The following is a 25,598-nucleotide window of genomic DNA, read 5'->3' on the forward strand; positions in this document are numbered from 1 at the left end:
GCTGTATGGCCTATTCCTGCTCCTAATTCTTATGTTCTTATTTGGTTATCCCACTGCCTCTCCATTAGTCTAGTTCAAGATAGTCCTAATAAAAGCTAATACCAAAAATACAGATATGTGGGAAAAAAAGGTGAGGCTAAAATGTGATGGTGAACAAACTTGTACGTTTTTGGGGTTTTTATTCTGAGATGCTGAAGCTGAGAAAAATATCTAGATCACTCCCGTAGGTCAGCTCTCACCCTCTATGACTTGGAATGTACCTCTACCTTCCTAATATCTAAATAATCTGTAGCAAGCTCAGTGGTCAAACAGAGAACCCTCTTCATTGTATTTCAGCTTACTGATTATATCATGTGATCTTCCTTGACTTCAGAAGACAGTGCAGAAGACACTTCACCAAATGGCGGCTTAGGTTAAAAACTGCCAAACAGATTTATTAAACAATAAATGGCTAAGTGAACAGATACAATGACACACTGTAAATTTGCATTAGATAAAGACTTGATTATCCCTACTTTTAAGACAAAAGTAACAGTTGTGTTGGCTACACTAAACTGCAATTTTAAGCTAACTGGTTCTTCGTTATTAATCTTTGCATGGGGGTTTGTTGCTGACAGTCCACGGAATCTCTCTCTGGCCTATCTATTCCTTTCTGATAGCTTCAGACAGACCACTCAGGTTTACAAGACATGCTTAAAAATACTCATCACAAATGACTGGAACAATTTAAATATGTCTATGCTAAATTCCAAAAGAGCTGCCGATCAATATTGTGCAAATCTGCAAGATGCTTGTATTTGAATTGAATGGCTTGGCCCTCCTCAGACACCAGGCCTAAACAATAATGTTTGGTTATGTATCAAAGTAAGTTTTACCTTTTCTGTGAGGGGTTTTTAACCCCTTATGTACTGTGACAGAATGAAAGAAACCAATATCTTGACGCATTGACGCATTTCAAGATAAGCATCATCCACCAAAATGCTAGCTTACTCCAGGTTTTGTTTTTTCAAAACTTCTAATTCTATTTGTTTTTCGAGCTGCTCTTTATTGAATAAACTCATCTTTAATGTTTCCTGTTTCCTGTAGATGGACTTATGTAATTAATCTTTCCCTCCCCTTCTTCCCCAAGCTATTTGAATGTAATTAACAGTCACAAATACCACTTCAGATACAACTCTGTATAAGCTCTGTTAGACAACAGCATAACTTCTATGAGAATCATATTTGAAGTGAGATTACAGCTGTGGTTTTTGAGTCATAATTAACTTGAATTCTATAAGATGGTTCTGACATGGCATTAGTTCATAGCAAGCAATTTTTTTGTTTTAAGTTGAAAACCATATAAATACCATTATCAGCAGCTGTTGGGTCTGTTGATTGTGTCCTCAGCAGACTGGTCCTTAGTCCTCCAGTATTGCCTTCAAGTGGAGTTAAAAAAGGAAGTTAATATTGATTCCCAATACACAGCCAGGCTTTAAAAATAATAAATACAGTTCTCTTCAGATTGTTAAACCCCCATAACCCTCAAGCAATACTGCATACTTTTGGAGGAAATATCTACACTTCCTTGCAACTTTTTCAAGTACAGTGCTCTTACTGCAAGAAACATTACAATTCCTAACAAATATATTAATACAGAAGAACATACAGGCCAATCTTACTCAATTCATAGTATGGACACTACCGCAACCAACACATCACATTCACTACCAAAGTTTACAAAAGAACTGAGTTTTTATGTCTCTAGAGAACAAGGCACTGTATCATCAACTTCACATTAAGAGGTAAGAATGATTGGACAGCTACCTGTAATTGTGCTATACTAGGGAACTGAAAATTCTAGCCTAACTGAAGGACAAGACCACAGGGAAGCACATGATCAAATGTTAAATTCTTCAACTTGTCTATCTTCACCTCTCCAGCATAGTAGACATTGATTGATTCCTAAATATACTATATACCCTAATTCAATTTTGTTTTTACAATTTACACATTAGATAAAACAGGTTTTGACGGCTAGTAAATGTTTCAAAAATTTAAACATTACAGTTGACAAAAATTTCTAGAATCATAGAATCTTATAGCACAGAAGGAGGCTATTTGGCCCATCGTGCCTGTCCGGGTCTTTGAAAGAGCTATCCAATTAGTCCCACGTCCCTGTTCTTTCCTCATAGCCCTGCAATTTTCTCCCATTCCAGTATTTATCCTATACCCTTCTGAAAGTTATTATTGAATCTGCTTCCACCACCCTTTTAGGCAGTGCATTCCAGATCATAATAACTCACTGTGTTTTAAAAAAAGTCTCCTCATCTCACCTCTTTTGCCAATTACCTTAAATCTGTGTTCTCTGGTTACCGACCTTCTGCCAGTGGAAACAGTTTCTCGTTATTTACTCTATCTAAACCCTTCACCATTTAAACGCTAGTATTAACTCTCCCTGTAAACTTCTCTGCATTAAGGAGAATGATCCCAGCTTCTCTGATGTCGCCATGAAGTCTCTCATCCCTGATACCAATTTAGTAAATCTCCTCTGTGCCCTCTCTAAGGCCTTGACATCCTTCCTAAAGTGTGGTACCCAGAATTGGATACAATACTCCAACTGAGGCATAACCAGTGATTTATAAAGGTTTAGCACAACTTCCTTGCATTTGTACTCTATGCCTCTATTAATAAAGCCCAGGATCCGATATGCTTTTCTGGCAGCCTTATCAACTTGTCCTGCCACCTTCAAAGATCTCTGTACGTAACCCCCAGGCCTCTCTGTTCCTGCACCCCATTTAAAATTGTACCATTTAGTTTAAATTGCCTCTCCATTTCAGCAGTCTGTCTATGTCCTTCTGAATATTGATAGTTTAACATGTTACCATTGTGTTGGAACTCTGGATGTCTAAGTGTTCCTTGTATCCGATGCAGGTAGCTCCTCGATGGTGAAACAGTGACTGAAGCAGAATTTTGATCAAAAGCAGGATGGGACTTCAGTGATGCTAGAATAGAAGGTACGGTCTTTACATGAGATGGACTACTGAAATTTGTAGGCCCGTCTTCTTCCCTCAAAGGAATAGGATCACAAGTCTTAACACCAGCTGCTGGGGACTGTTGTAGTGATTCAGTCTAAGTGGTACAGAAAGACCATTTTTTTTGTTATGTACTATTCAAATCATATGTTGTATAAAAATGTTGCTGCAACAACAAAGATTACAGAATTATCTGATATATTAGCTTCCCTCGGTGACTTTGTGGGTAAATAGTGTCATGCTGAGCCATATTGGCCAGAAGATCCCAGGTTATCTGACTTCATCCTGGACAGCAAGCTGGGCACGACAATGGCTTAGTGGCTAAGCAGGAGGGGATGGAAATCATCTGGGGTTCCCACTTCTGATTGTTATCCAATAACTCTTGCTGGAAAGCGTGTGGGTATTAAGAATAAAATTGGGCTTGGCTATGATGCAGTCAAACAGCTTGCAGGCACTCATGCAAGTTAAGATCATGGGAAGAAGAGTCACTTGTCTAGATACCAGCTGAATACAAGTATTTTGGTTGCAATGGATAGAACATTTAGAGGATGTGTATCTTAGCTTAAACCATATTTACTTACTAATTGTAGTCTCCTGTGCTACTTTTTAATTAAAACTATTTATAATTGTCATATCTCAAACAGTATTAAAAAGGGACCTCATTCTTCTTTTAACCTTTCATGTTGTTTTACCATGTTTGAAATTAGAAGCTTGAAATGACTCAATGACATCAAAGCAGACATTTAAAAGAAGTTTAGTTTAAAACTTAAAATAGCCATGTGAAGATCACATCTGAATAGTTTACACTACAGTAAATATAAAATGATGGTCTGAAGCCAAACCCTTGGAGCAGGGATTTCATTTTTTTTAAAATCCCCAATCCCCATTCTCCAAAGGGGGAAAAAAAATGAGTAGCACTACTGTTTTTCCCTTCTTGAAACAGTTCCACGGGCACCAGATGCCCTCTAATACCTTGCCCAAGGGGTCATTCGTATGTGAGCTTAGACCCAGAGTTTCAGCAGGCTATTTGAGCACAGGAGAATCACTGTCTCCCAAATCTGTCCTCACTATTGGCCACACATGCAGACTTCCAGCAGAAGTCATTAGCAACATGCCCTTCCCTAATCAAGGAGCACTGATTTCAATTCAATCTCCCTGACTGGTACACTAACTAAGATCAGCTGACTGGTCACAGATGGGATTGAACCTTGGACCATCTGGACTGTGTAATTCAGCTATTCACTGTCTTAACCAGCTAAGCTGTCAAGGGAACTGGTAAGGGTGACCCTTTAAATTTGACTGGGAGCTAATATGTCCCTCATATAAAAGTTCTGAATTTTCTGTACCTTTGTAAGTTTTTTGCTTGGTGATTCTGATAAATATTTATAGGGCGAGTATGATTTTCCCAATGGAGGCTGGGTCCTTCTACGATGGGGTGATGGTGATCTGACTTTACAAGGAGAAACTAATACAGCACCCCCTGGTGGAGAAAAATTATTAAAATGAAGACTTAATAATTATCAGATGTTTAGGCTGTTGAGGCTTGCAGATGAGATTTAGGTTCTTTATATAACGCCCCCCCCCCACAACCCGACCGGACCACGTACATAAAATATCTACAATTTTAGAAATGGCAATACACACAAAACGTTTTATACCAATCCAGAATTCCAGGGAACATCTATCTTACTTTCAGAAGACCTTGCCTATCATTAGAATTTATTGTCCCGATGCAATCTTGCTGGTTTTCTAACGTCCTCCAAGCTTTCTTCACTTCTCTCTCTCTTGCCCATATTTCTGCTCATTCCGACTACTTCTCACATTCTGTTTTCATTTCTGATGATTCTCTAGGTGATGGGGATTCAGAATTCCACTAATAAAAATGAGATTTATTCATGCAACTGAACAGTGGTAAGCCAATGCTAGCCAGTATGGATATGCTTACTTCCCAGAATACAACTCTGGCCTAGAAAGCAAGAAGAAGTGGAAACATGGTCCAAGAAGCAGCCAGAGTGAGGAAGAAGAGAGGAACAAGCTGGGATAGGCAGCAGAAACAAAGCACGATAGGCAGTAGAGCAAGCTGGGATAGGCAGCAGAAACAAAGCACGATAGGCAGCAGAGCAAGCTAAGTTTAGAATGAGATGCTCCAAAATAGCATACAAAACTACCTTTTAATTTAGTGGAAAAGTGTTAGTCAAAGCTTTTATTACATATACAGATTTCCACAACTTTTGAAATCACACCTAAATGTGCAACAAAAAACTGAATATCTACGGTTATTGTAAACAAAACATATTATTTGTATTAAATTAAGAAATGGTCATACCAACAGCTGGTGTGGTCAGATCATGATGAGTTCGTTGGGCTCCACCGGTTGTCTTCAGCTTTGGGGTAGGCAGTCGTCCACCTGCATCAGAACCAAATTCTGATTGTTCATTGGAGCCTGAATTTACTGTTGGCACATCTTGTCTGTTTATAGGGGCTGGTTCTCTAGAAATTTAATGAATTTTAAGAACTGTATAAAATACAATATTAAACAATCGGTCCATTTGATTGACAAGAAAGGAACTTGTGCAAGAATAAAATAAAATAACTTTTTTAAAAGATGAGTTTTCCCAATGGTGCAGTTGTTAACGGCCAATGGGAAAAAAACCTTATATTTTACATAGAGAATTCCAAACTTATATTGAGCAAACAATTAATTAAATTAAGTAAATTGCACTAATATACATGTGCAAGCTATTTTTAATTTCTATAAAGCTAAAATACTTTAATTAGGACCATTCTCACTTTGAGATCTTCAGTAAAAGACCCACAGATAGCTTTGCATTATCTCCTCAACCAAGTACATGGAACAAATATCTGAACCTGCAATTCCATGCTTATTAATTAGCAGTACAATTGCAACACAGTAATTACCACAGTTAATATAAATAGAATCATAGAAAGGTTACAACACGGAAGGAGGCCATTCGGCCCATCGAGTCTGCGCCGGCTCTATGCAACAGCAATCCAGCTAGTCCCACTCCTCCGCCCTTTCCCCGTAGCCCTGCAAATTTTTTCCTTTCAAGTACTTATCCAGTTCCTTTTTTGAAGGCCATAATTGAATCGGCCTCCACCAGCCCCTCATTCCATTCCAGATCCTAACCACTCGCTGTGTAAAAGTTTCTCCTCATGTCACCTTTGGTTCTTTTGGCAATCACCTTAAATCTAAGCCCTCTGGTTCTTGACCCTTCCGCCAATGGGAACAGTTTCTCTCTATCTACTCTGTCTAGACCCTTCATGATTTTGAATACCTCTATCAAATCTCCTCGCAACCTTCTCTGTTCCAAGGAGAACAACCCCAGCTTCTCCAGTCTATCCACGTAACTAAAGTCCCTCATTGCTGGAATCATTCTAGTAAATCTCTTCTGCACCCTCGCTAAGGCCTTCACATCTTTCCTAAAGTGCGGTGCCCAGAACTGGACACAGTACTCCAGTTGTGGCCGAACCATGACTTCCTTACTTTTGTATTCTATGCCTCTATTTATAAAGCCCAGGATTCCGTATGATTTCTTAACTGCTTTCTCAACCTGCCCTGCCACCTTCAACGATTTGTGTACATATACCCCCAGATCTCTCTGTTCCTGTACCCCTTTTAGAATTATGCCCTCTAGTTTATATTGTCTCTCCTCGTTCTTCCTACCAAAATGTATCACTTTGCATTTATCTGCATTAAATTTCATCTGCCACGTATCCGCCCATGCCACCAGCCTATCTATATCCTCTTGAAGTCTATCACTATCCTCCTCACTGTTCATTATCCTTCCAAGTTTTGTGTCATCTGCAAATTTTGAAATTGTGCCCGGTACACCCAAGTCATTTAATATATATCAAGAAAAGCAGTGGTCCGAGCACCGACCCCTGGGGAACACCACTGTACACCCCCCTCCAGTCCGAAAAACAACCGTTCACCACTACTCTCTGTTTCCTGTCACTTAGCCAATTCTGTATCCATGTTGCTACTGCCCCCTTTATTCAATGGGCCATAATCTTGATGACTAGCCTACCATGCGGTACTTTATCAGATGCCCTTTGGAAGTCCATATGCACCACTCCAACTGCACTGCCCTCATCTACCCTCTCTGTTATCTCATCAAAAAACTCTATCAAGTTAGTTAAACACGATTTGCCTTTAACAAATCCATACTGGCTTTCCCTAATCAATCCACACTTGTCCGAGTAACTGTTAATTCTGTCCTGGATTACCCTTTCTAAAAGTTTCCCCATCACCGAGGTTAAACTGACTGGCCTGTAGTTGCTGGGTTTATCCTTACACCTTTTTTTGAACAAGGGTGTAACGTTTGCAATTCTCCAGTCCTCTGGCACCACCCCCTTATCGAAAGGATGTTTGGAAGATTATAGTAAACAATTTTACAACACCAAGTTATAGTCCAGCAATTTTATTTATTTTACATTTACCTGAGGAAGGAGGAAGCCTCCGAAAGCTTGTGAATTTAAAATAAAATTGCTGGACTATAACTTGGTGTTGTAAAATTGTTTACAATTGTCAACCCCAGTCCATCACCGGCATCTCCACATCATGGAAGATTATAGCCACCCTTCCTTCCCTCAGCAACCTAGGATGCATCCCATCCGGACCGGGTGACTTATCTACTTTAAGTACAGCTGGCCTTTCTAGTACCTCTTCTTTATCAATTTTTAGCCCATCCAGTATCTCAACTATATCTTCTTTTACTGAGACTCTGGCAACAACATCTTCCATGGTAAAGACAGATGCAAAGTGCTCATTTAGTAACTCAGCCATGCCCTCTGCCTCCATGAGTAGATCTCTTTTATGGTCCCTAATCGGCCCCACCCCTTCTCTTACTACCCATTTGCTACTTATATGCCTGTAGAAGACTTTTGGATTCCCTTTTATGTTGGCCACCAGTCTATTCTCATACTCTTATTTCCTTTTTCACTTCCCCTCTGAACTTTCTATGTTCTGCCTGGTTCTCACTTGTGTTATCAACCTGACATCTGTCATACGCCCCTTTTTTCCGCTTCATCCTTCTCTCTATCTCTTTTGTCATCCAGGGCGCTCTGGCTTTGGTTACCCTACCTTTCTCCCTCGTTGGAACGTACCTAGACTGTACCCGAACCATCTCCTCTTTAAAGGCCGCCCACTGTTCAATTACAGTTTTGCCTGCCAACCTTTGATTCCAATTTACCCGGGCCAGATCTGTTCTCATCCCACTGAAATTGGCCCTCCTCCAATTGAGTAGGTCTAAAGTGGGGAGATAAAGACAAAGATCACTTGCATGGAAGTATAATGACCATTTTTTGTCTACATTTGAAAGGAGTCAAGTGATCTTGACTATATAAAAGGATGATATTTTAGCTAAATTCATTCCAAAGTTTAGGCCTCGTTTTAATAGTTTTTTTTCAACCCCCCTCCCTTTGATCTAATACACATTTTCATTAACTAATGGTTACCTTTCAACAACTGCTTCCATTTCTGCATTTCCCTCAACTCCCATTTCCTTCTCAGTTTCATCATTTTGTTCTTGGTTGCCTTCTGGTAGTTCTGCTGCACATGACTTCTCTTTCTCATCATTCCATGCCAATTTTCTGCTGACTGGAAGGGTAGGAACATCTGACATACCATTTTCTCCCGTATCATTGTATTTTGGTGTGGTCTTTTGTGGGGATGTAGTACTTTCTGTTACGCAGACAGATTGGGTCTCTTGTCTCTCTGTGCTAGAAATATTCTGAGTTTCTCTTGCTCTAAAAATATGAACATATATTTCACTGCCCAGGGAATATCTTCCATACACTAGCAATATGAAGAAATGATTTGTGTGTCATTTAGCTGGATATTGCAGCAACAGTTACATGGCATGTTTTAGATAATCTACAATTTCTTTGCATATGTATAGTAAGAGCATTTAACATTAATATTTTTTGAAAGATTTTCAAAGTTGAGCAACCAGACTCTTGCAGTGTTGCACAAGAAAGCATTGCAATATTCATATAATGATGGATGAAAATCAATCCACGTTTGATGCTTTCAAAACAAAACTCCACTGCCACCAAAAAGATTTAGACTATTCAAACATATTAATTTTCCTTCTGCTGTGACAGCATGCATGGAAAAGATTCTGAAAAATATGATCTATTGGTTGATATGTACAAAATACTTTTAATGAACTTGTCCAGGATCATTGCTCATTAATCTGTACCTTGCAAGGTCCAGAGCTTTGACACTATCACTGACTGATTCTTCAGTATCAGATGTCGAGGACACCTCCCAGAACTTATTTTGGTCAGACAGAATTTGAGTGAGGTGATCCCGGGAGAAGTGAGTGCCCAGTGCTCTCCTCTTATAGGCTTCAGCTTTCTCTCGAAGTTCTTTCACCTGTCACATCAGAGCAGAAGAAAAACTTAAGTAGCTCTCATCACTTTTTTTTCTAATTTTAAAATTGTTCTGCTCCTGTTATGCTCAATATGGTGTAGTTTTAAAATCTACTTACAAAAGAGCAAACTGTTTTTGCTAAGTACAGAAAACAGTTGCTGCCTTTTTAGCCACAGAAACTGCAGATGCTACTAAAGTGCAAGGTAGTTGCTAATTATAATTACTTTATTTTTAAAAAAATTCTTGCTAACTATGAATGAATAAAAACAAAAACATGCATTTTTTTTAAAAATGCAATCTAAAAACCAACCTCAGCATACCAAGGGGAATTTAGGTTGCTTTCGGTACCCTACAAAAAAGAAGGTAAAGATAAGTTTAAAATGGTTTGGTTTTGAAAATCCAATAGAATATATATTCAAAATTGAAAATAACAAAGCAACAAGAATTCACAATATGCATTGACTGAGGAATTGTACTACCATGCAATAGCGCCCTCTAAAGGCCATTTTTAAAAATACATTGAGGTGAATTCAAATCTTCAAAAGGAGTAGATAAATTCATTTGTATTAATACTCATCACTATGAATGAGGTATTTGCTTCTAAAGGTTAGGCAATTTGCAAATTAATTGACCTTATAAAAGGCTGCAATTAATTTCACACACTAGTGTTAGAAACAAGCACTGATAGCAATGCTGCAATCCATCATTTACCTACCCCTTCAGGATTACTTGCTCTGTATTCTCCTTCCCTGTACTCATACTGACCAGGAGACCGAAAGTTAGTCTTATATTCAGACTTAATGTTTCTGAAAAATACACAAAATTATAAGAATTATAATTTGTACAAATGAATGTGATAAATCATATTTTACATTTAAAATGTACAGTATAACTATAATGATGCATACCTACATAAGAACATAAGAAACAGGAGCAGGAGTAGGCCAATTGGCCTCTCAAGCCTGCTCCGCCATTCAATAAGATCATGGCTGATCTGATCCTAACCTCAAATCTAAAGAACACAAGAAGTAGGAACAGGACCCGGCCACTCAGCCCCTGGGCCCGCTCCGCCACCCACAGGGCCTTGACCAATCTGAACTCAGCTTCATGTCCAATTTCCTGCCCGCTCCCCATAACCCCTAATTCCCTTTACTTCTAGGAATCTGTCTATTTCTGTTTTAAATTTATTTAATGATGTAGCTTCCACAGCTTCCTGGGGCAGCAAATTCCACAGACCTACCACCCTCTGAGTGAAGAAGTTTCTCCTCATCTCAGTTTTGAAAGAGCAGCCCCTTATTCTAAGATTATGCCCCCTAGTTCTAGTTTCACCCATCCTTGGGAACATCCTTACCGCATCTACCCGATCAAGCCCCTTCACAATCTTATATGTTTCAATAAGATCGCCTCTCATTCTTCTGAACTCCAATGAGTAGAGTCCCAATCTACTCAACCTCTCCTCATATGTCCACCCCCTCATCCCCGGGATTAGCCGAGTGAACCTTCTTTGTACTGCCTCGAAAGCAAGTATGTCTTTTCTTAAGTATGGACACCAAAACTGTATGCAGTATTCCAGGTGCGGTCTCACCAATACCTTATATAACTGCAGCAATACCTCCCTGTTTTTATATTCTATCCCCCTAGCAATAAAAGCCAACATTCCATTGGCCTTCTTGATCACCTGCTGTACCTGCATACTAACTTTTTGATTTTCTTGCACTAGGACCCCCAGATCCCTTTGTACTGCAGTACTTTCCAGTTTCTCGCCATTAAGATAATAACTTGCTCTCTGATTTTTCCTGCCAAAGTGCATAACCTCACATTTTCCAATATTGTATTGCATCTGCCAAATCTCCGCCCACTCACCCAGCCTGTCTATATCCCCTTGTAGGTTTTTTATGTCCTCCTCACTCTCCACTTTCCCTCCCATCTTTGTATCATCTGCAAACTTTGATATGTTACACTCGGTCCCCTCCTCCAAATCGTTAATATAGATTGTAAAGAGTTGGGGACCCAGCACCGACCCCTGCGGAACACCACTGGCTACTGGTTGCCAGTCCGAGAATGAACCATTTATCCCAACGCTCTGCTTCCTGTTAGATAACCAATCCTCCACCCATGCCAGAATATTACCCCCAATCCAGTGATTCTTTATCTTGAGCAATAATCTTTTATGTGGCACCTTGTCGAATGCCTTCTGAAAGTCTAAATACACTACGTCCACTGGTTCCCCTTTATCCACCCTGTACGTTATGTCCTGAAAGAACTCAAGCAAATTTGTCAGACATGACTTCCCCTTCGTAAAGCCATGCTGACTTTGTCCTATTAAATTATGTTTATCTAAATGTTCCGTTACTGTCTCCTTAATAACAGACTCCAAAATTTTACCCACCACAGATGTTAGGCTAACTGATCTATAATTTCCAGTCTTCTGCCTACTACCCTTTTTAAATAAGGGTGTTACATTAGCAGTTTTCCAATCTGCCGGGACCTTTGCTGAGTCCAGAGAATTTTGGAAAATTATTACCAAAGCATCCACAATCCCTACTGCCACTTCCCTCAAGACCCTAGGATGTAAGCCATCAGGTCCAGGGGATTTATCCGCCTTGAGTCCCATTATTTTACTGAGTACCAATTCCTTAGTGATTTTAATCATATTTAGCTCCTCCCCCCCTAGAGCCCCCTGTTTGTCCAGTGTTGGGATATTCTTAGTTTCCTCTACCGTAAAGACTGAAACAAAATATTTGTTCAGCATTTTTGCCATCTCCATGTTTCCCACCATTAATTTCCCGGTCTCATCCTCTAAGGGACCTACGTTTGCCTTAGTCACCCTTTTTCTTTTTATATAACTGTAGAAACTCTTGCTATCTGTTTTTATATTTTTTGCTAATTTATTTTCATAATCTATCTTCCCTTTCTTAATCAATCCTTTAGTTACTTTTTGCTGTCTTTTGAAGACTTCCCAATCTTCTATCCTCCCACTAAGTTTGGCTACCTTATATGTCCTTGTTTTTAGTCGGATACTATCCTTAATTTCTTTACTTAGCCATGGATGGCTGTCATTTCTTTTACGCCCTTTTTTCCTCAGTGGAATTTTTTTTTTTGAAAGTTGTAAAATAACTCCTTAAATGAACACCACTGCTCATGTACCGTCTTACCCTTTAATCTATTTTCCCAGTCCACTTTAATCAATTCCGCTCTCATATCATCATAGTCTCCTTTATTCAAGCTCAGTACGCTTGTTTGAGAACCAACCTTCTCACCCTCTAATTGGATATGGAATTTAACCATGTTATGGTCACTCATTCCAAGGGGATCCTTAACTAGGACATTATTAATTAATCCTGGCTCATTACACAGGACCAGGTCCAAGGTTGCTTGCCCCCTTGTAGGATCAGTTACATACTGCTCAAGAAATCCATACCTAATACACTCAATAAACTCTTCCTCAAGGCTGCCCTGCCCAATTTGATTTGTACAGTTAATATGATAGTTAAAATCCCCCATAATTATAGCTGTTCCCTTATTACATACCTGAGACCTTTGTGTGAGAAAAAGGGTTTCTGTGGATTCTGTTGGTTTAGAAGCTGTTTGTCTTGAAATGGTTGTACCTCTGCCTCCTGTTGCTGGTCTTTTGAGGCTGAGCCTGTTGATTTAGGGTGGGCAGGCTTCAGATTATTACACTGAATAAATGAAAATTCAAAGTCAGAGGCAGACAACAAAGGATTCACAGCTGATTTTTCACAACTCTGAAAAAATTAAAGTTATATTCCTTTTATTCTGATACTGTCTTACAATATATCCAAAATGTTTTTGGAAAAAAGGGAGAAAATGCTGAAAACATGATTTTGATGAAAGAATATTTCAAATAGATTTCAAATATTTTAAATATTTTTGATGTATTTGTGAGTGTCTTTTAAAGAATAGATACAAAAGAATTCGATCATACGAGTGACATATTTTGTGTAGGCAGCACTGTACATTGGTGAACAACATGTGGTCAAAGCTGTTTCCTTACAAGGAAAGAGTTGAAAATTGCAAGGAAGGAATCATCTAATAGCCAATTACAGAGAGCTGACAGCACTTTGCTTGTCAACCTTCCCAGCTGGGGAATGGTGACAAAAGAATAAACAGGAAGAGACGTTTTGAGACATGTTCAGCAGGTTCACAAATAGATTACCTTTCTTTTTGACCACAAACAGACAATTACCTTTAGTGAGGAATGACTTTCCAGTTCAAATGCTAAAGCTTCTTTTCCTTCAACATCTTTACGCAAGCGTGGTCCTTTAGGTGGTTGCATACCTTTAAACTGACTTGAATATTCTGTTTCACTGTACACCTTACCCAATTTAAACGGAGGAAGTTCCTTATTTCTGCTGTGAATAATCTGGAAACAGGGACAATATTTCTTAATGTTATAAATAATAAAGTTGGAATACTGCTGCATTTCAAGGAATTTTCTAATAAAAATACAGCTCTAACTTGCTTAAGTATAAATTAAAGTTTTATTCGATATGATGCACACATGGATCTAGCTAACTTAAATGCTATTGAGACAGAAATATTACCAAAAGTATTGGTTTTGTTTGGCCTAACTAGAATAGCTGATGCAGAGCTGTTAGTGTATTCAATGTCATCACACTGTTCATTCAGACAATAGTTCCCCTGATGCTGCCCGTATCCTAACTCGCACCAAGTCCCCTTCATCCATCACCCCTCTGATGCTGACCTACATTGGCTCCTGGTCCGGCAACCCCTCAGTTTTAAAATTCTCATCCTTGTTTTCAAATCCCTTCGTTGCCTCGCCCCTCCCTATTTCTGTAACTTCCTCCAGCCCTACAACCCTCTGAGATCTCTGCGTTCCTTCAATTCTGGCTTCTTGCGCTTCCCCGATTTTAATCGCTTCACTTTTGGCGGCCGTGCCCTCAGCTGCTTAGGCCCTAGAATCATAGAATTGTAGAATGGTTACAGCACAGAAGGAGGACATTCGGCCCATCAAGCCCGTGCCGGCTCTTTGTAAGAGCAATCCATTTAGCCCCGTTCCCCTGCTCTTTCCCTATAGTCCTGCAAATGTTGTCCCCTTCAAGTATTTATCTAATTTCTTTTTGAAGGCCACAATTGAATCTGCTTCCACCATCCTTTTGGGCAGCGCATTCCAGATCATAACTACTCGCTGCGTAAAAAGGTTTTTCCTCATATCACCTTTGGTTCGTTGGCCAATCACCTTAAATCTGTGTCCTATGGTTGTCGACCCTTCCGCCAATGGGAACAGTTTCTCTTTATTTACTTCACCTAAACCCATCATGATTTTGAACACTTCTACCAGCGGGTAGTAAGAGGAGGGGTGGGGCCGATTAGAGACCACAAAAGAGATGTACTCATGGAGGCAGAGGGCATGGCCAAGGTATTAAATGAGTACTTTGCATGTGTCTTTACCAAGGAAGAAGATGCTGCCACAATCTCAGTAAAGGAAGATATAGTTGAGATACTGGATGGGCTAAAAATTGATCAAGAGGAGGTACTAAAAAGGCTAGCTGTACTTAAAGTAGATAAGTAGATAGAGCACCCGGTCTGGATGGGGTGCATCCTAGGCTGCTGAGGGAAGCAAAAGTGGAAACTGCAGAGGTGCTGGCCCTAATCTTCCTTTTGATAAGGGGGTGATGCCAGAGGACTGGAGAACTGCAAATGTTACACCTATGTTCAAAAAAGGGTGTAAGGATAAACCTAGCAACTATAGGCCAGTCAGTTTAACCTCGGTGGTGGGGAAAATTTTAGAAACGATAATCCGGGACAGAATTAAGTCACTTGGACGGGTGTGGATTGATTAGGGAAAGCCAGCACGGATTTGTTAAAGGCAAATCGTGTTTAACTAACTTCATAGAGTTTTTTGATGCGGTAACAGAGAGGGTAGATGAGGGCAGTGCAGTTGATGTGGTGTATATGGACTTTCAAAAGACATCTGATAAAGTATGGCATGGTAGGCTTGTCATCAAGATTGCGGCCCATGGAATAAATGGGGCAGTAGCAACATGCATACAGAATTAAGTGACAGGAAACAGGGAGTAGTGGTGAACAGTTGTTTTTTCAGACTGGAGGGAGGTGTACAGTGGTGTTCCCCAGGGGTCAGTGCTGGGACCACTGCTTTTCTTGATATATGTTAATGACTTGGACTTGGGTGTACAGGGCATAATTTCAAAATTTGCATTTGACACAAAACTCAGAAGGGTAGTGAACAGTGAGGAGGATAGTGATAGAACAGAACATAACATAAGAGATAGGAGCAGGAGTAGGCCATTTGGCCCTTCAAGCCTGCTCCGCCATTCAATGAAATCATGGCTGATCTGATTCTGGCCTCAATTCCACTTTTCCGTCTGTTCCCCATATCCTTTGACTCCCTTGCTCATCAAAAATTTGTCTAACTCAGCCTTGAATATATTCAACGACACAGCTTCCTCTGCTCTTTGGGGCAAAGAATTCCAAAGGTTAATAATCCTCTGAGAGAAGAAATTTCTCCTCATCTCTGTCTTAAATGGGCGACCCCTTATTCTGAGACTATGCCCCCTAGTTCTAGATTCCCTTATGAGGGGAAACATCCTCTCAGCATTTACCCTGTGAAGCCCCCCTCAGAATCTTATATGTTTCAATAAGATCTCCTCTCATTCTTCTAAACTCCAGTGAGTATAGGCCCAACCTACTCAATCTTTCCTCATAAGAAAACCCTTCCATACCCGGAATCAACCTCGTGAACCTTCTCTGAACCGCCTCCAATGCAAGTATATCCTTCCTTAAATAAGGGGACCAAAATTGTACGCAGTAGTGTAGGTGTGCTCTCACCAGCACCCTGTATAGTTGTAGCATGACTACCCTGCTTTTATACTCCATCCCCCTTGAAATAAAGGCCTACATTCCATTTGCCTTCCCAATTACCTGCTGCATCTGCATGCTAACTTTTTGTGTTTCATGTGCGAGGACACCCAAATCCCTCTGTACTGCAGCATTCTGTAGTCTTTCTCCATTTTTATATAATATTTTGCTTTTTTATTCTTTCTATCAAAGTGGATGACTTCACATTTTCCCAAATTATACTCCATCTGCCAAATTTTTGCCCACCTCGCTTAACCTATCTATATCCCTTTGCAGATACTTTGTGTCCTCCTCACAACTTACTTTTCCACCTATCTTTGTATCATCAGCAAATTTGGCCACAGTACACTCGCTTCCTTCATCCAGGTCATTGATATATATTGTAAATAGTTGAGGCCCCAGCACTGATCCCTGCGGCACCCCACTAGTTACAGATTGCCATTTTGAAAATGACCCCTTTATCCCAACTCTCTGTTTTCTATTAGTTAGCCAATCCTCTATCCATGCTAATATATTACCCCCAACACCATGAGCTCTTGTCTTGAGCAATAACCTTTTATATGGCACCTTATCGAATGCATTTTAGAAATCCAAATACACTACATCTACTGGTTCCCCTTTATCCAACCTGCTCGTTACTTCCTCAAAGAACTCTAATAAATTTGTCAAACACGATTACCCTTTCATAAAACCATGCTGACTCTCCTTGATTGTATTTTGAGTCTCTAAATGTCCTGCTACTACTTCCTAAATAATCGATTCTAGCATTTTCCCAATGACAGATGTTAGGCTAATTGGCCTATAGTTACCCGCTTTCTGTCTCCCGCCTTTCTTGAATAGGGGCATTACATTTGCGGTTTTCCAATCCGCTGGGACCTTTCCAGAATCTAGTGAATTTTGGAAGATTACAACCAATGCATCCACCATCTCTGTAGCCACTTCTTTTAAGACCCTCGGATGCAAGCCATCGGGTCCAGGGGACTTGTCAGCCTGCAGACCCATTAGATTGCCTAGTACTTTTTCTCTAGTGATAATGATTGTTTTTAGATCCTCCCTCCCCTTTGATTATCTGCTATTATTGGTATGCTTTTAGTGTCTGCTACTGTGAAGACGGATACAAAATATCTGTTCAATGCCTCTGCCATTTCTTTGTTTTGCATTATTATTTCCCCAGTCTCATCCTCTAAAGGACCTATACTTACTTTAGCTACTCTCTTCCTTTTAATATACTTGTAAAAGCTCTTACTGTCAGTTTTTATATTTCTTGCCAGTTTACTCTCATAATCTATTTTCTCCCTCTTTATTTTTTAAGTCCTCCTCTGCTGGTTTCTAAAGTTTTCCCAATCTTTGGGCTTACCACTAATCTTTGCCACGTTGTATGCCTTTTCTTTTAATTTGATACCATCCATAATTTCCTTCGTTAGCCCCTCTTGTGGAGTCTTTCCTCCTTACTGGGATATATTTTTGTTGAGTCATAAAATATCCTTTTAAATGTCTGCTTGTGCACCGTCATACCTTCTAATCTGTTTTCCCAGTCCACTTTAGCCAATTCTGTCCTCATGCCATTGTAATTTGCCCTTATTTAGGTTTACAATTGCACAGTGTTCAGTTCCATTCGCAGCCCCTCAGATAATGAAGCAGTCCGTGCCCGCATGCACAAGATCTGGACAACATCCAGGCTTGGACTGATAAGTGACAAGTAACATTCGCACCAGACAAGTGCCAGGCAATGACCATCTCCAGCAAGAGATAGTCTAACCACCTCCGCTTGACATTCAACAGCATTACCTTCGCCGAATCCCCCACCATCAACATCCTGGAGGTCACCATTGACCAGAAACTTAACTGGACCAGCCACATAAATACTGTGGCTACAAGAGCAGGTCAGAGGCTGGATATTCTGCGGCGAGTGACTCACCTCCTGACTCCCCAAAGCCTTTCCACCATCTACAAGGCACAAGGCAGGAGTGTGATGGAATACTCTCCACTTGCCTGGATGAGTGCAGCTCCAACAACACTCAAGAAGCTCGACACCATCCAGGACAAAGCAGCCCGCTTGATTGGCACCCCATCCACCACCTTAAACATTCACTCCCTTCACCACCGGTGCACCGTTGCTGCAGTGTGTACCATCCACAGAATGCACTGCAGCAACTCACCAAGGCATCTTCGACAGCACCTCCCAAACCTGCAACCTCTACCACCTAGAAGGACAAGGGCAGCAGGCACATGGGAATAACACCACCTGCACGTTCCCCTCCAAGTCACACACCATCCCGACTTGGAAATATATCGCCGTTCCTTCATCGTCACTGGGTCAAAATCCTGGAACTCCCTACCTAACAGCACTGTGGGAGAACCTTCACCATACGGACTGCAGTGGTTCAAGAAGGCGGCTCACCACCACCTTCTCAAGGGCAATTAGGGATGGGCAATAAATGCTGGCCTTGCCAGCGACGCCCACATCCCATGAACGAATTATAAAAAAGTACAGTAGTTTCAGATCCAAGATCCTCACTCTCAAACTGGATGTAAAATTCATCATATTATGATCACTGTTTCCTAAGGGATCCTTTACTTTGAGGTCATTAATTAATCCAGTCTCATTACCCATTACCAGATCTAAAATGGTCTGTTCCCTGGTTGGTTCCACAACGTATTGTAAGAAACAGTCCCGCATACACTCTATGAACTCATCCTCAGGGCTACTTTTGCCAATTTGATTTGTCCAATCTATATGAAAGTTAAAATCGCCCAATATTATTGTATTACCTTTTTTGCAATCCCTCATTATTTCTTGATTTATATTTTGCCCTACAGTGTAGCTATTGTTCGGAGGCCTATAGACTACTCCCACCAGTGATTTCTTACCCTTGCTATTTCTTACCTCCACCCAAATTGATTCTACATCTTGATCTTCTGAGCCTAAATCATTTCTCACTATTGTACTAATTTCATCCTTTATTAACAGAGCTAATCCATCACCTTACACTACAAGACGATACAGACAGGTTGGTGGTATGGGCGGACAGGTGGCAGATGAAATTTAACGCAGAAAAATGCAAAGTGATACATTTCAGTAGGAAGAACGAGGGGCAATATAAACTAGAGGGCACAATTTTAAAAGGGGTACAGAAGCAGAGAGATCTGGGGGTATATGTGCACAAATCGTTGATGTTGGCAGGGCAGGTTGATGAAGCATACGGGATCCTGGGCTTTATAAATAGAGGCACTGAGTACAAAAATAAGGAAGTCATGATGAACCTTTATAAAACACTGGTTCGGCTACAACTGGAATACCGGTTCTGGGCACCGCACATTAGGAAAGATGTGAAGGCCTTAGAGAGGGTGCAGAATGATTCCAGGGATGAGGGACTTTAGTTACGTGGATAGACTGGAGAAGCTGGGGTTGTTCTCCTTGGTACAGAGAAGGATGCGAGGAGATTTGATAGAGGTATTCAAAATCATGAAGGGTCTAGACAGAGTAGATAGAAAGAAACTGATTCCATTGGCGGAACGGTCAAGAACCAGAGGGCATAGATTTAAGGTGATTAGCAAAAGAACCAAAGGTGACATGAGGAAAAACTTTTTTACACAGCGAGTTGTTAGGATATGGAATACACTGCCTGAAGGGGTGGTGGAGGCAAATTCAATCATGGCTTTCAAAAGGGAACTGGATAAGTACTTGAAAGTAAAAAAATAGCAGGGCTACAGGGATAGGGCGGGGGAGTGGGACTAGCTGGGTTGCTCTTGCATAGAGCCAGCGCGGACTCGATGGGCTGAATGGCCTCCTTCCGTGCTGTAACCTTTCTATGATTCTACCAAATCTCCTCTCAACATTCTCTGCTCTAAGGAGAACAACCCCAGCTTCTCCAGTCTATCCACGTGACTGAAGTCCCTCATCCCTGGAACCATTCTAGTAAATCTTTTCTGCACCCTCCCTAAGGCATGCACATCCTTCCTAAAGTGCGGTGCCAGAATTGTACGCAATACTCCAGTTGTAGCCCAACCAGTCTTTTATAAAGGTTCAACATAACATCCTTGTTTTTGTACTTTATGCCTCTATTTATAAAGCCCAGGATCCCGTATGCTTTTTTTGACCGCTTTCTCAACCTCTCCTGCCACCTTCTAAGATTTGTGCACATATATCCCCAAGACTCTCTGTTCCTGCACCCCCTTTAGAATTGTACCATTTAGTTTATGTTGCCTCTCCTCATTCTTCCTGCCAAAATGTACCACTTTGCACTTCTCTGTGTTAAATTTCATCTGCTATGTGTCCGCCCATTCCACCAGCCTGTCTATGTCCTCTTGAAGTCTATTACTGTCCTCCTCACTGTTTACTACACTGCCAAATTTTGTGTCATCTGCAAATTTTGAAATTGTGCCCTGTACACCCAAGTCCAAATCATTAATATATATAAAAAAAAACAGTGGTCCTAGTACCGACTCCTGGGGAACACCATTGTATATCTAAGCTCTGGGCCTCCTTCACAAAACCTCTCCACCTCTCTATCTCCTTTTAAGATGCTCCTTAAAACCTTTCTCTTCAATCATCACCTGTCCTAATATCTCCTTATGTGGCTTGGTGTCAGAGTTTGTTTGATAATGCTCCTGTGAAGCACCTTGGAACGTTTTACTATATTAAAGGCGCTATATAAATGCAAGTTGTTTTTGTTGTTGCTGAATTAGGATTCAAATATATATAGACTTCGATCCAGGATGCTTTCAAAACATTTCCCCCACCACCACTATTAATGCATTCTATGTGATTAGTTTACCGTGTACAATTTTTTTTAAGTTTAAAGCAAAAATAGTAATTACAATAACTGAAACCTCAATGCACAGAGGAAGCAGCTATAAAATCTTTGTTCTCGACCGCCCACCCATGTTTCTCACACAAATATCCTCAGTCCATTTCTCCCTCAGTCTCCGTATGAGTGACTCCTCATCTTTGCTGATTTCAATTTCCATCTCGACTCACCTTGCCCTCTCTCCTCTGAGTTCCCTGTCCTCTCTGAACTTCTCCAGCCATATAAATTCTCCTACCCATATTCACAGCGAACCCCTCGACCTTGCCATCTATCATGACTTCTCTATTCTCATCGTCTCCATCACAGACAAGGCTATCTCTGATCACTTCCTTTTAACACCTCACCACTCACATCTCCCTTACCCCTTGCAACGACACTTCCTTCTGCATCTGCCCCTGAAAGAAACTCTTCCCCCAAGTCACTTACAATGACACTTTCAAACTCTGAACTGTCTAGCCTTTGGCCCTTCATTCGCCATGATACTTCTATCGCTTTGGATCTGCTCAATCACAATCTCACCTCCGCCTTTGATGCCCTTGTCCCCTGTAAAATCCTTACTCGTCCCCCCTGGTGTGGACCCCATCTTCACTCCCTTAAGTACAAGGGGCACGTGAACATATATGGCACACACCTAGTTTCCCTCCTATCTCCCCTCATGTCCTCTTCGAGCTCATCTTGTCCATGAGACCCAACTCCTGCCCTCTCGACCCTATTTCCATTAAACTGCTGACCGCTCAGCTTCCCTTCCTGGCCCCATACTAGCTGATCTTGTAAACGATTCCCTCAAGTATTGACGTCCTTCCTTTCAATTCTGCCATCTTCACCCCCCCTCCTCAAAAAACCTACCCTTGACCCCTCTGTCCTTGCAAACTACCACCCCTTCTCCAACCTCCCGTTCCTCTCAAGACATTGAATGTGTTGTTGCCTCCCAAATCTGTGCCTATCTTTCCTGCAACTCCATATTTGAACCTCTCCAACTAAAATGGCACTAATCAAAGTCACAATTGACATCCTCCATGACTGTGATTGTGATAAGCCATCCCTCCTCATCCTTCTCTGCAGCCTTTGACACGGTTGACCACAACATGCTCCTCCAACGCCTCTGCTCCATTGTCCAGCTGAGTGGGACTGTCCTCGCCTGGTTCCACTCTTACCTATCCAGTCTTTGCCAGAAAATCTCCTGCAATGGTTTCTCTTGCCCCCACACTGTTGCCTCTGGAGTCCTCCAATGATGTATCCTTGGCCCACTCCTATTTCTCATCTATATGCTACCCCTCGACGACATAATCCGAAGACAAGACGTCAGGTTCCACATGTACGCTGACGACACTAGTCATCTCAACATCACCTCTCTTGACTCCTCCACTGCCTCTTTGTTCTCGGCCTGCTTGTCCAACATCCAGTCCTGGATGAGCCACAACTTCCTCCAATTAAATATTGGGAAGACCAAAGCCATTGTCTTTCGCCCCTGTCACAAACTCCCTTTTCTAGCCACCGACTCCATCCCTCTCTCTGGCCACTGTCTGAGGCTGAACTAGACCGTTCATAACCTTGGCGTCCTATTTGACCCTGTGATGAGCTTCCGACCACATATCCGTTCCATCACCTAGACCGCCAACTTCCACCTCCGTAACATCGCACGTCTCCGCCCCTGCCTCAGCTCATCTGCTGCTGAAACCCTCATCCATGCCTTTGTTACCTCTAGATTTGACAATTCCAATGCTCTCCTGGCCGGCCTCCATCCTCCATAACTTTCAGCTCATCCTAAACTCTGCTGCCTGTATCTTACCTCGCAGCAAGTCCCGTTCACCCATCGCTCCTGTGCTTGCTGACCTACATTGGTTCCCGGTTCGGCAACCCATCAATTTTAAAATTCTCATCCTTGTTTTCAAATCCCTCCATAGCCTCGCCCCTCCCTATTTCTGTAACTTCCTCCAGCTCTACAACCCTCCAAGATCTCTGCGCTCCTCCAATTCTGGTCTCTTGCACATCCCTGATTTTAATCACTCCACCACTGGCGGCTGTGCTTTCAGCTGCCTTGGCCCTAAGCTCTGGAATTCCCTCCCTAAACCTCTCCTTAAAACCAACCCAATTGACCAAGCTTTTGGTCATCTGTCCTAATTAATACCTCCTTATGTGGCTCGGTGTCAAATTGTGTTCGATAACGCTCCTGTGAAGCGCCTTGGGATGGTTTACTATATTAAAGATGCTATATAATTGCAACTTTTTAAAACCTAACTCTTTGACCAAGCGTTTAGTAACGCCTCCTAAAGCTCCTTCTTTGGCTGATTACACTCCTGTGAAGTGCCTTGGGATGTTTTCCTGTGTTAAAGGTGCTATATAAATGCAAGATGTTATTGTTATTGCAACTTAAGGAGCTGTATTTCTTAATTTGGTACAAATATTGCATTTCTTTCAAAAATCTAACGTATGTTACAGAGATGATCAGACTGAAACAGCACATTACCACTCATCTGCAACTGGACCCTGTTTCAAATATTGCTTTTTGTACATTTATAGACATAAGCTCATCATCACAGCTGTCAATCCAGCTGACCTAGTTACAGGGCCAACTGAATTTAGAAATCCATTCTGTTTTTGTTAAAAAGTGTAAAGTAAAATTAACCTCAAAGAATTATGGTAGATAAAAATTATAATACATAACATTTTTTTTGATGTGGTATGATGATTGACTGCCATATTTCTTAGACCAGGTTATATTACGAGCACATTTTTAGTTTTCATTTTCGTGGGCTCTGTACATTAATTGAATGAAGTTATTACTATCTTCCTTGGACATTTACTAACTAGACTGCTCTATGAAACAGAAAACAAGATGAACAATACCTGTTCTGCAGCCACTAATGGGGAATTGTCCATCTGATTCTTCCAAGCGAATTGTCTCTGGTACTCGGAGCTTCTCCCTAAACTCTTCCGTGGTACAGTCTTCAACCCTGCTTTTTTCTGAAGTACATAGCTAACCTATCGATTACAGGAAGACCATCTTTAATGTTGAAGGCAGATTTTTCTCATTTTAACGCATCCATAGGAAACTTTACTTATTAAAGGGGAAATCTGAGTCACTGCGCACAGAGAACCATAGACAGTAAATTAAAAGTCTTTGTTTCCTCAAGTTGTGTTATGATGGAATTAAATTTTCTGCTTATATTTCTTATCCCACACATTAATATAAGTGCTCCTTTTCCCTACATTTAATTTAAAATTGAAATTAAAATGACTTCCCCATTACTTAAATATATTTCTAAATGAGTTTGTTATATTGACTTTAAACTAAAATTAGCCTCCATCCTCTCTCTCCTACCTGTTAATGCCAGAGGAGTTACAGAGGACTTGACCTGCCACCAATGTAGGGTCTGGGTGAAGAATTCCCTTCCCTAGAGTTGAAAAATGCTTCCCTAGCCAGAAGCTGCAAATGGGGAAACAAGAAGGGAGTTCTCTTTAGTGTAGCCACAACTGAAAGGAGTTCTGACTTCTGGTGACTCTTAACAGCAAGCTAAAAATGACACTGCTAATGACAGCAGTAGTCGCCAAGAAGTTAATGAGCCATGATTTGCAGCTGGATAGAAGACAAACAAAAGTAGTATATTTGGCAAATCATTGCTGTTGTCAGCATATGACTATGATGCCAGCAGCGAGCACCAAGCAATGCTAAGGAAATTCCCTCACTGGGAAATGTCCTGCAATAATTGGGATAAGGAGCCACGATGGCCAAATGAAATGGGGACAATCATAACATGCAGCCATGTGGGAGCTAGTTAGCAGTGGGAAATGTAGTGAGAGAGAAAAAGCAAAGAATATACCTAAAGAATGCCAAAATGCTAGAGGGGGAAATGGACAAAATGGGAAAGAAAAGGGAAAAGACCAGAAAAGGGCACAGTAAGTGGGAAAGAGATTGAAAGATAAACAAAAATATAGAAAATTAGTAGTGTCTGTCTCTGAGGTATAGCTACTAATTTTTAATTTCCAAGCCCATTTACTACTATCAGAACAGAGATGAAATAAGGGATTTTATTTTATTTTTACATTACGAAGTATATAAGTAGGTCCAAAGGTTCCTAAAGACTCATGAAATCATTAGTCCCATAATAACAATATAACTGTCAACAATTAATATGACTCTCAGGATCATCCATGAGGCACTCATAACTGTGTACCAGGTGCCAAACTGCTCCATATATACTATTTTCTAATAAGCAACCAGTTGCAATGTTCTGCAAAAGTAAAAACAATGGCAAATCAAAAGTAAAAAGGTACAAAAATGTACAGTCATTAATTGTAATTTGAAAATGGAACTGATTTGGAATTCTTGGGCTATTCCGGCTAAGAGATTTGAATTAAAGGCACTGTCTTTGTTGAAAAAGTACTTTGCAAACTTTTCCTCCCATCCATTTTGATGGGGGGAGGGGGGGTGGACTGGGGAAGAAATGTTTGCATTTTCATTGCTTTGGCATCACTTGCTAGTGGTATGATGATGCATTTCAAAACAATTTAAAT

At 40.9% G+C, this 25,598-nt stretch overlaps 1 protein-coding gene and 1 long non-coding RNA gene across 4 annotated transcripts in view; one reads left to right on the top strand and one right to left on the bottom strand.

Moving 5' to 3' along the window:
• The window catches only part of LOC137334661 (uncharacterized), a 119,759-nt gene that overhangs the window by 84,845 nt on the left and 9,316 nt on the right, over positions 1-25,598 (top strand). Inside the window, exon 5 of one of the 2 annotated variants that reach the window (XR_010966199.1) lies at positions 2,914-3,234. The exons of the other annotated variant lie outside the window; for it this stretch is intronic. This is a non-coding gene — a long non-coding RNA (uncharacterized lncRNA). Of the gene's footprint in view, positions 1-2,913; positions 3,235-25,598 lie in introns of those variants that run through there. 2 annotated transcript variants of the gene reach the window in all.
• The window catches only part of mdm1 (Mdm1 nuclear protein), a 39,521-nt gene that overhangs the window by 6,341 nt on the left and 7,582 nt on the right, over positions 1-25,598 (bottom strand). Inside the window, exons 4-14 of one of the 2 annotated variants that reach the window (XM_067999499.1) lie at positions 23,931-24,065; positions 13,619-13,795; positions 12,943-13,091; positions 10,127-10,217; positions 9,722-9,760; positions 9,239-9,414; positions 8,493-8,783; positions 5,341-5,504; positions 4,361-4,494; positions 2,865-3,111; positions 1,350-1,418 (exon numbers count right to left, since the gene is read on the bottom strand). In XM_067999499.1, the coding sequence (XP_067855600.1) occupies positions 1,350-1,418; positions 2,865-3,111; positions 4,361-4,494; positions 5,341-5,504; positions 8,493-8,783; positions 9,239-9,414; positions 9,722-9,760; positions 10,127-10,217; positions 12,943-13,091; positions 13,619-13,795; positions 23,931-24,065 (1,672 nt within the window). The remainder of the gene's footprint in view (positions 1-1,349; positions 1,419-2,864; positions 3,112-4,360; positions 4,495-5,340; positions 5,505-8,492; positions 8,784-9,238; positions 9,415-9,721; positions 9,761-10,126; positions 10,218-12,942; positions 13,092-13,618; positions 13,796-23,930; positions 24,066-25,598) is intronic. The other variant, XM_067999500.1, reaches the window with a different exon arrangement.

This window comes from Heptranchias perlo, chromosome 18 (assembly GCF_035084215.1).
Source record: "Heptranchias perlo isolate sHepPer1 chromosome 18, sHepPer1.hap1, whole genome shotgun sequence".
NCBI lineage: Eukaryota > Metazoa > Chordata > Chondrichthyes > Hexanchiformes > Hexanchidae > Heptranchias > Heptranchias perlo.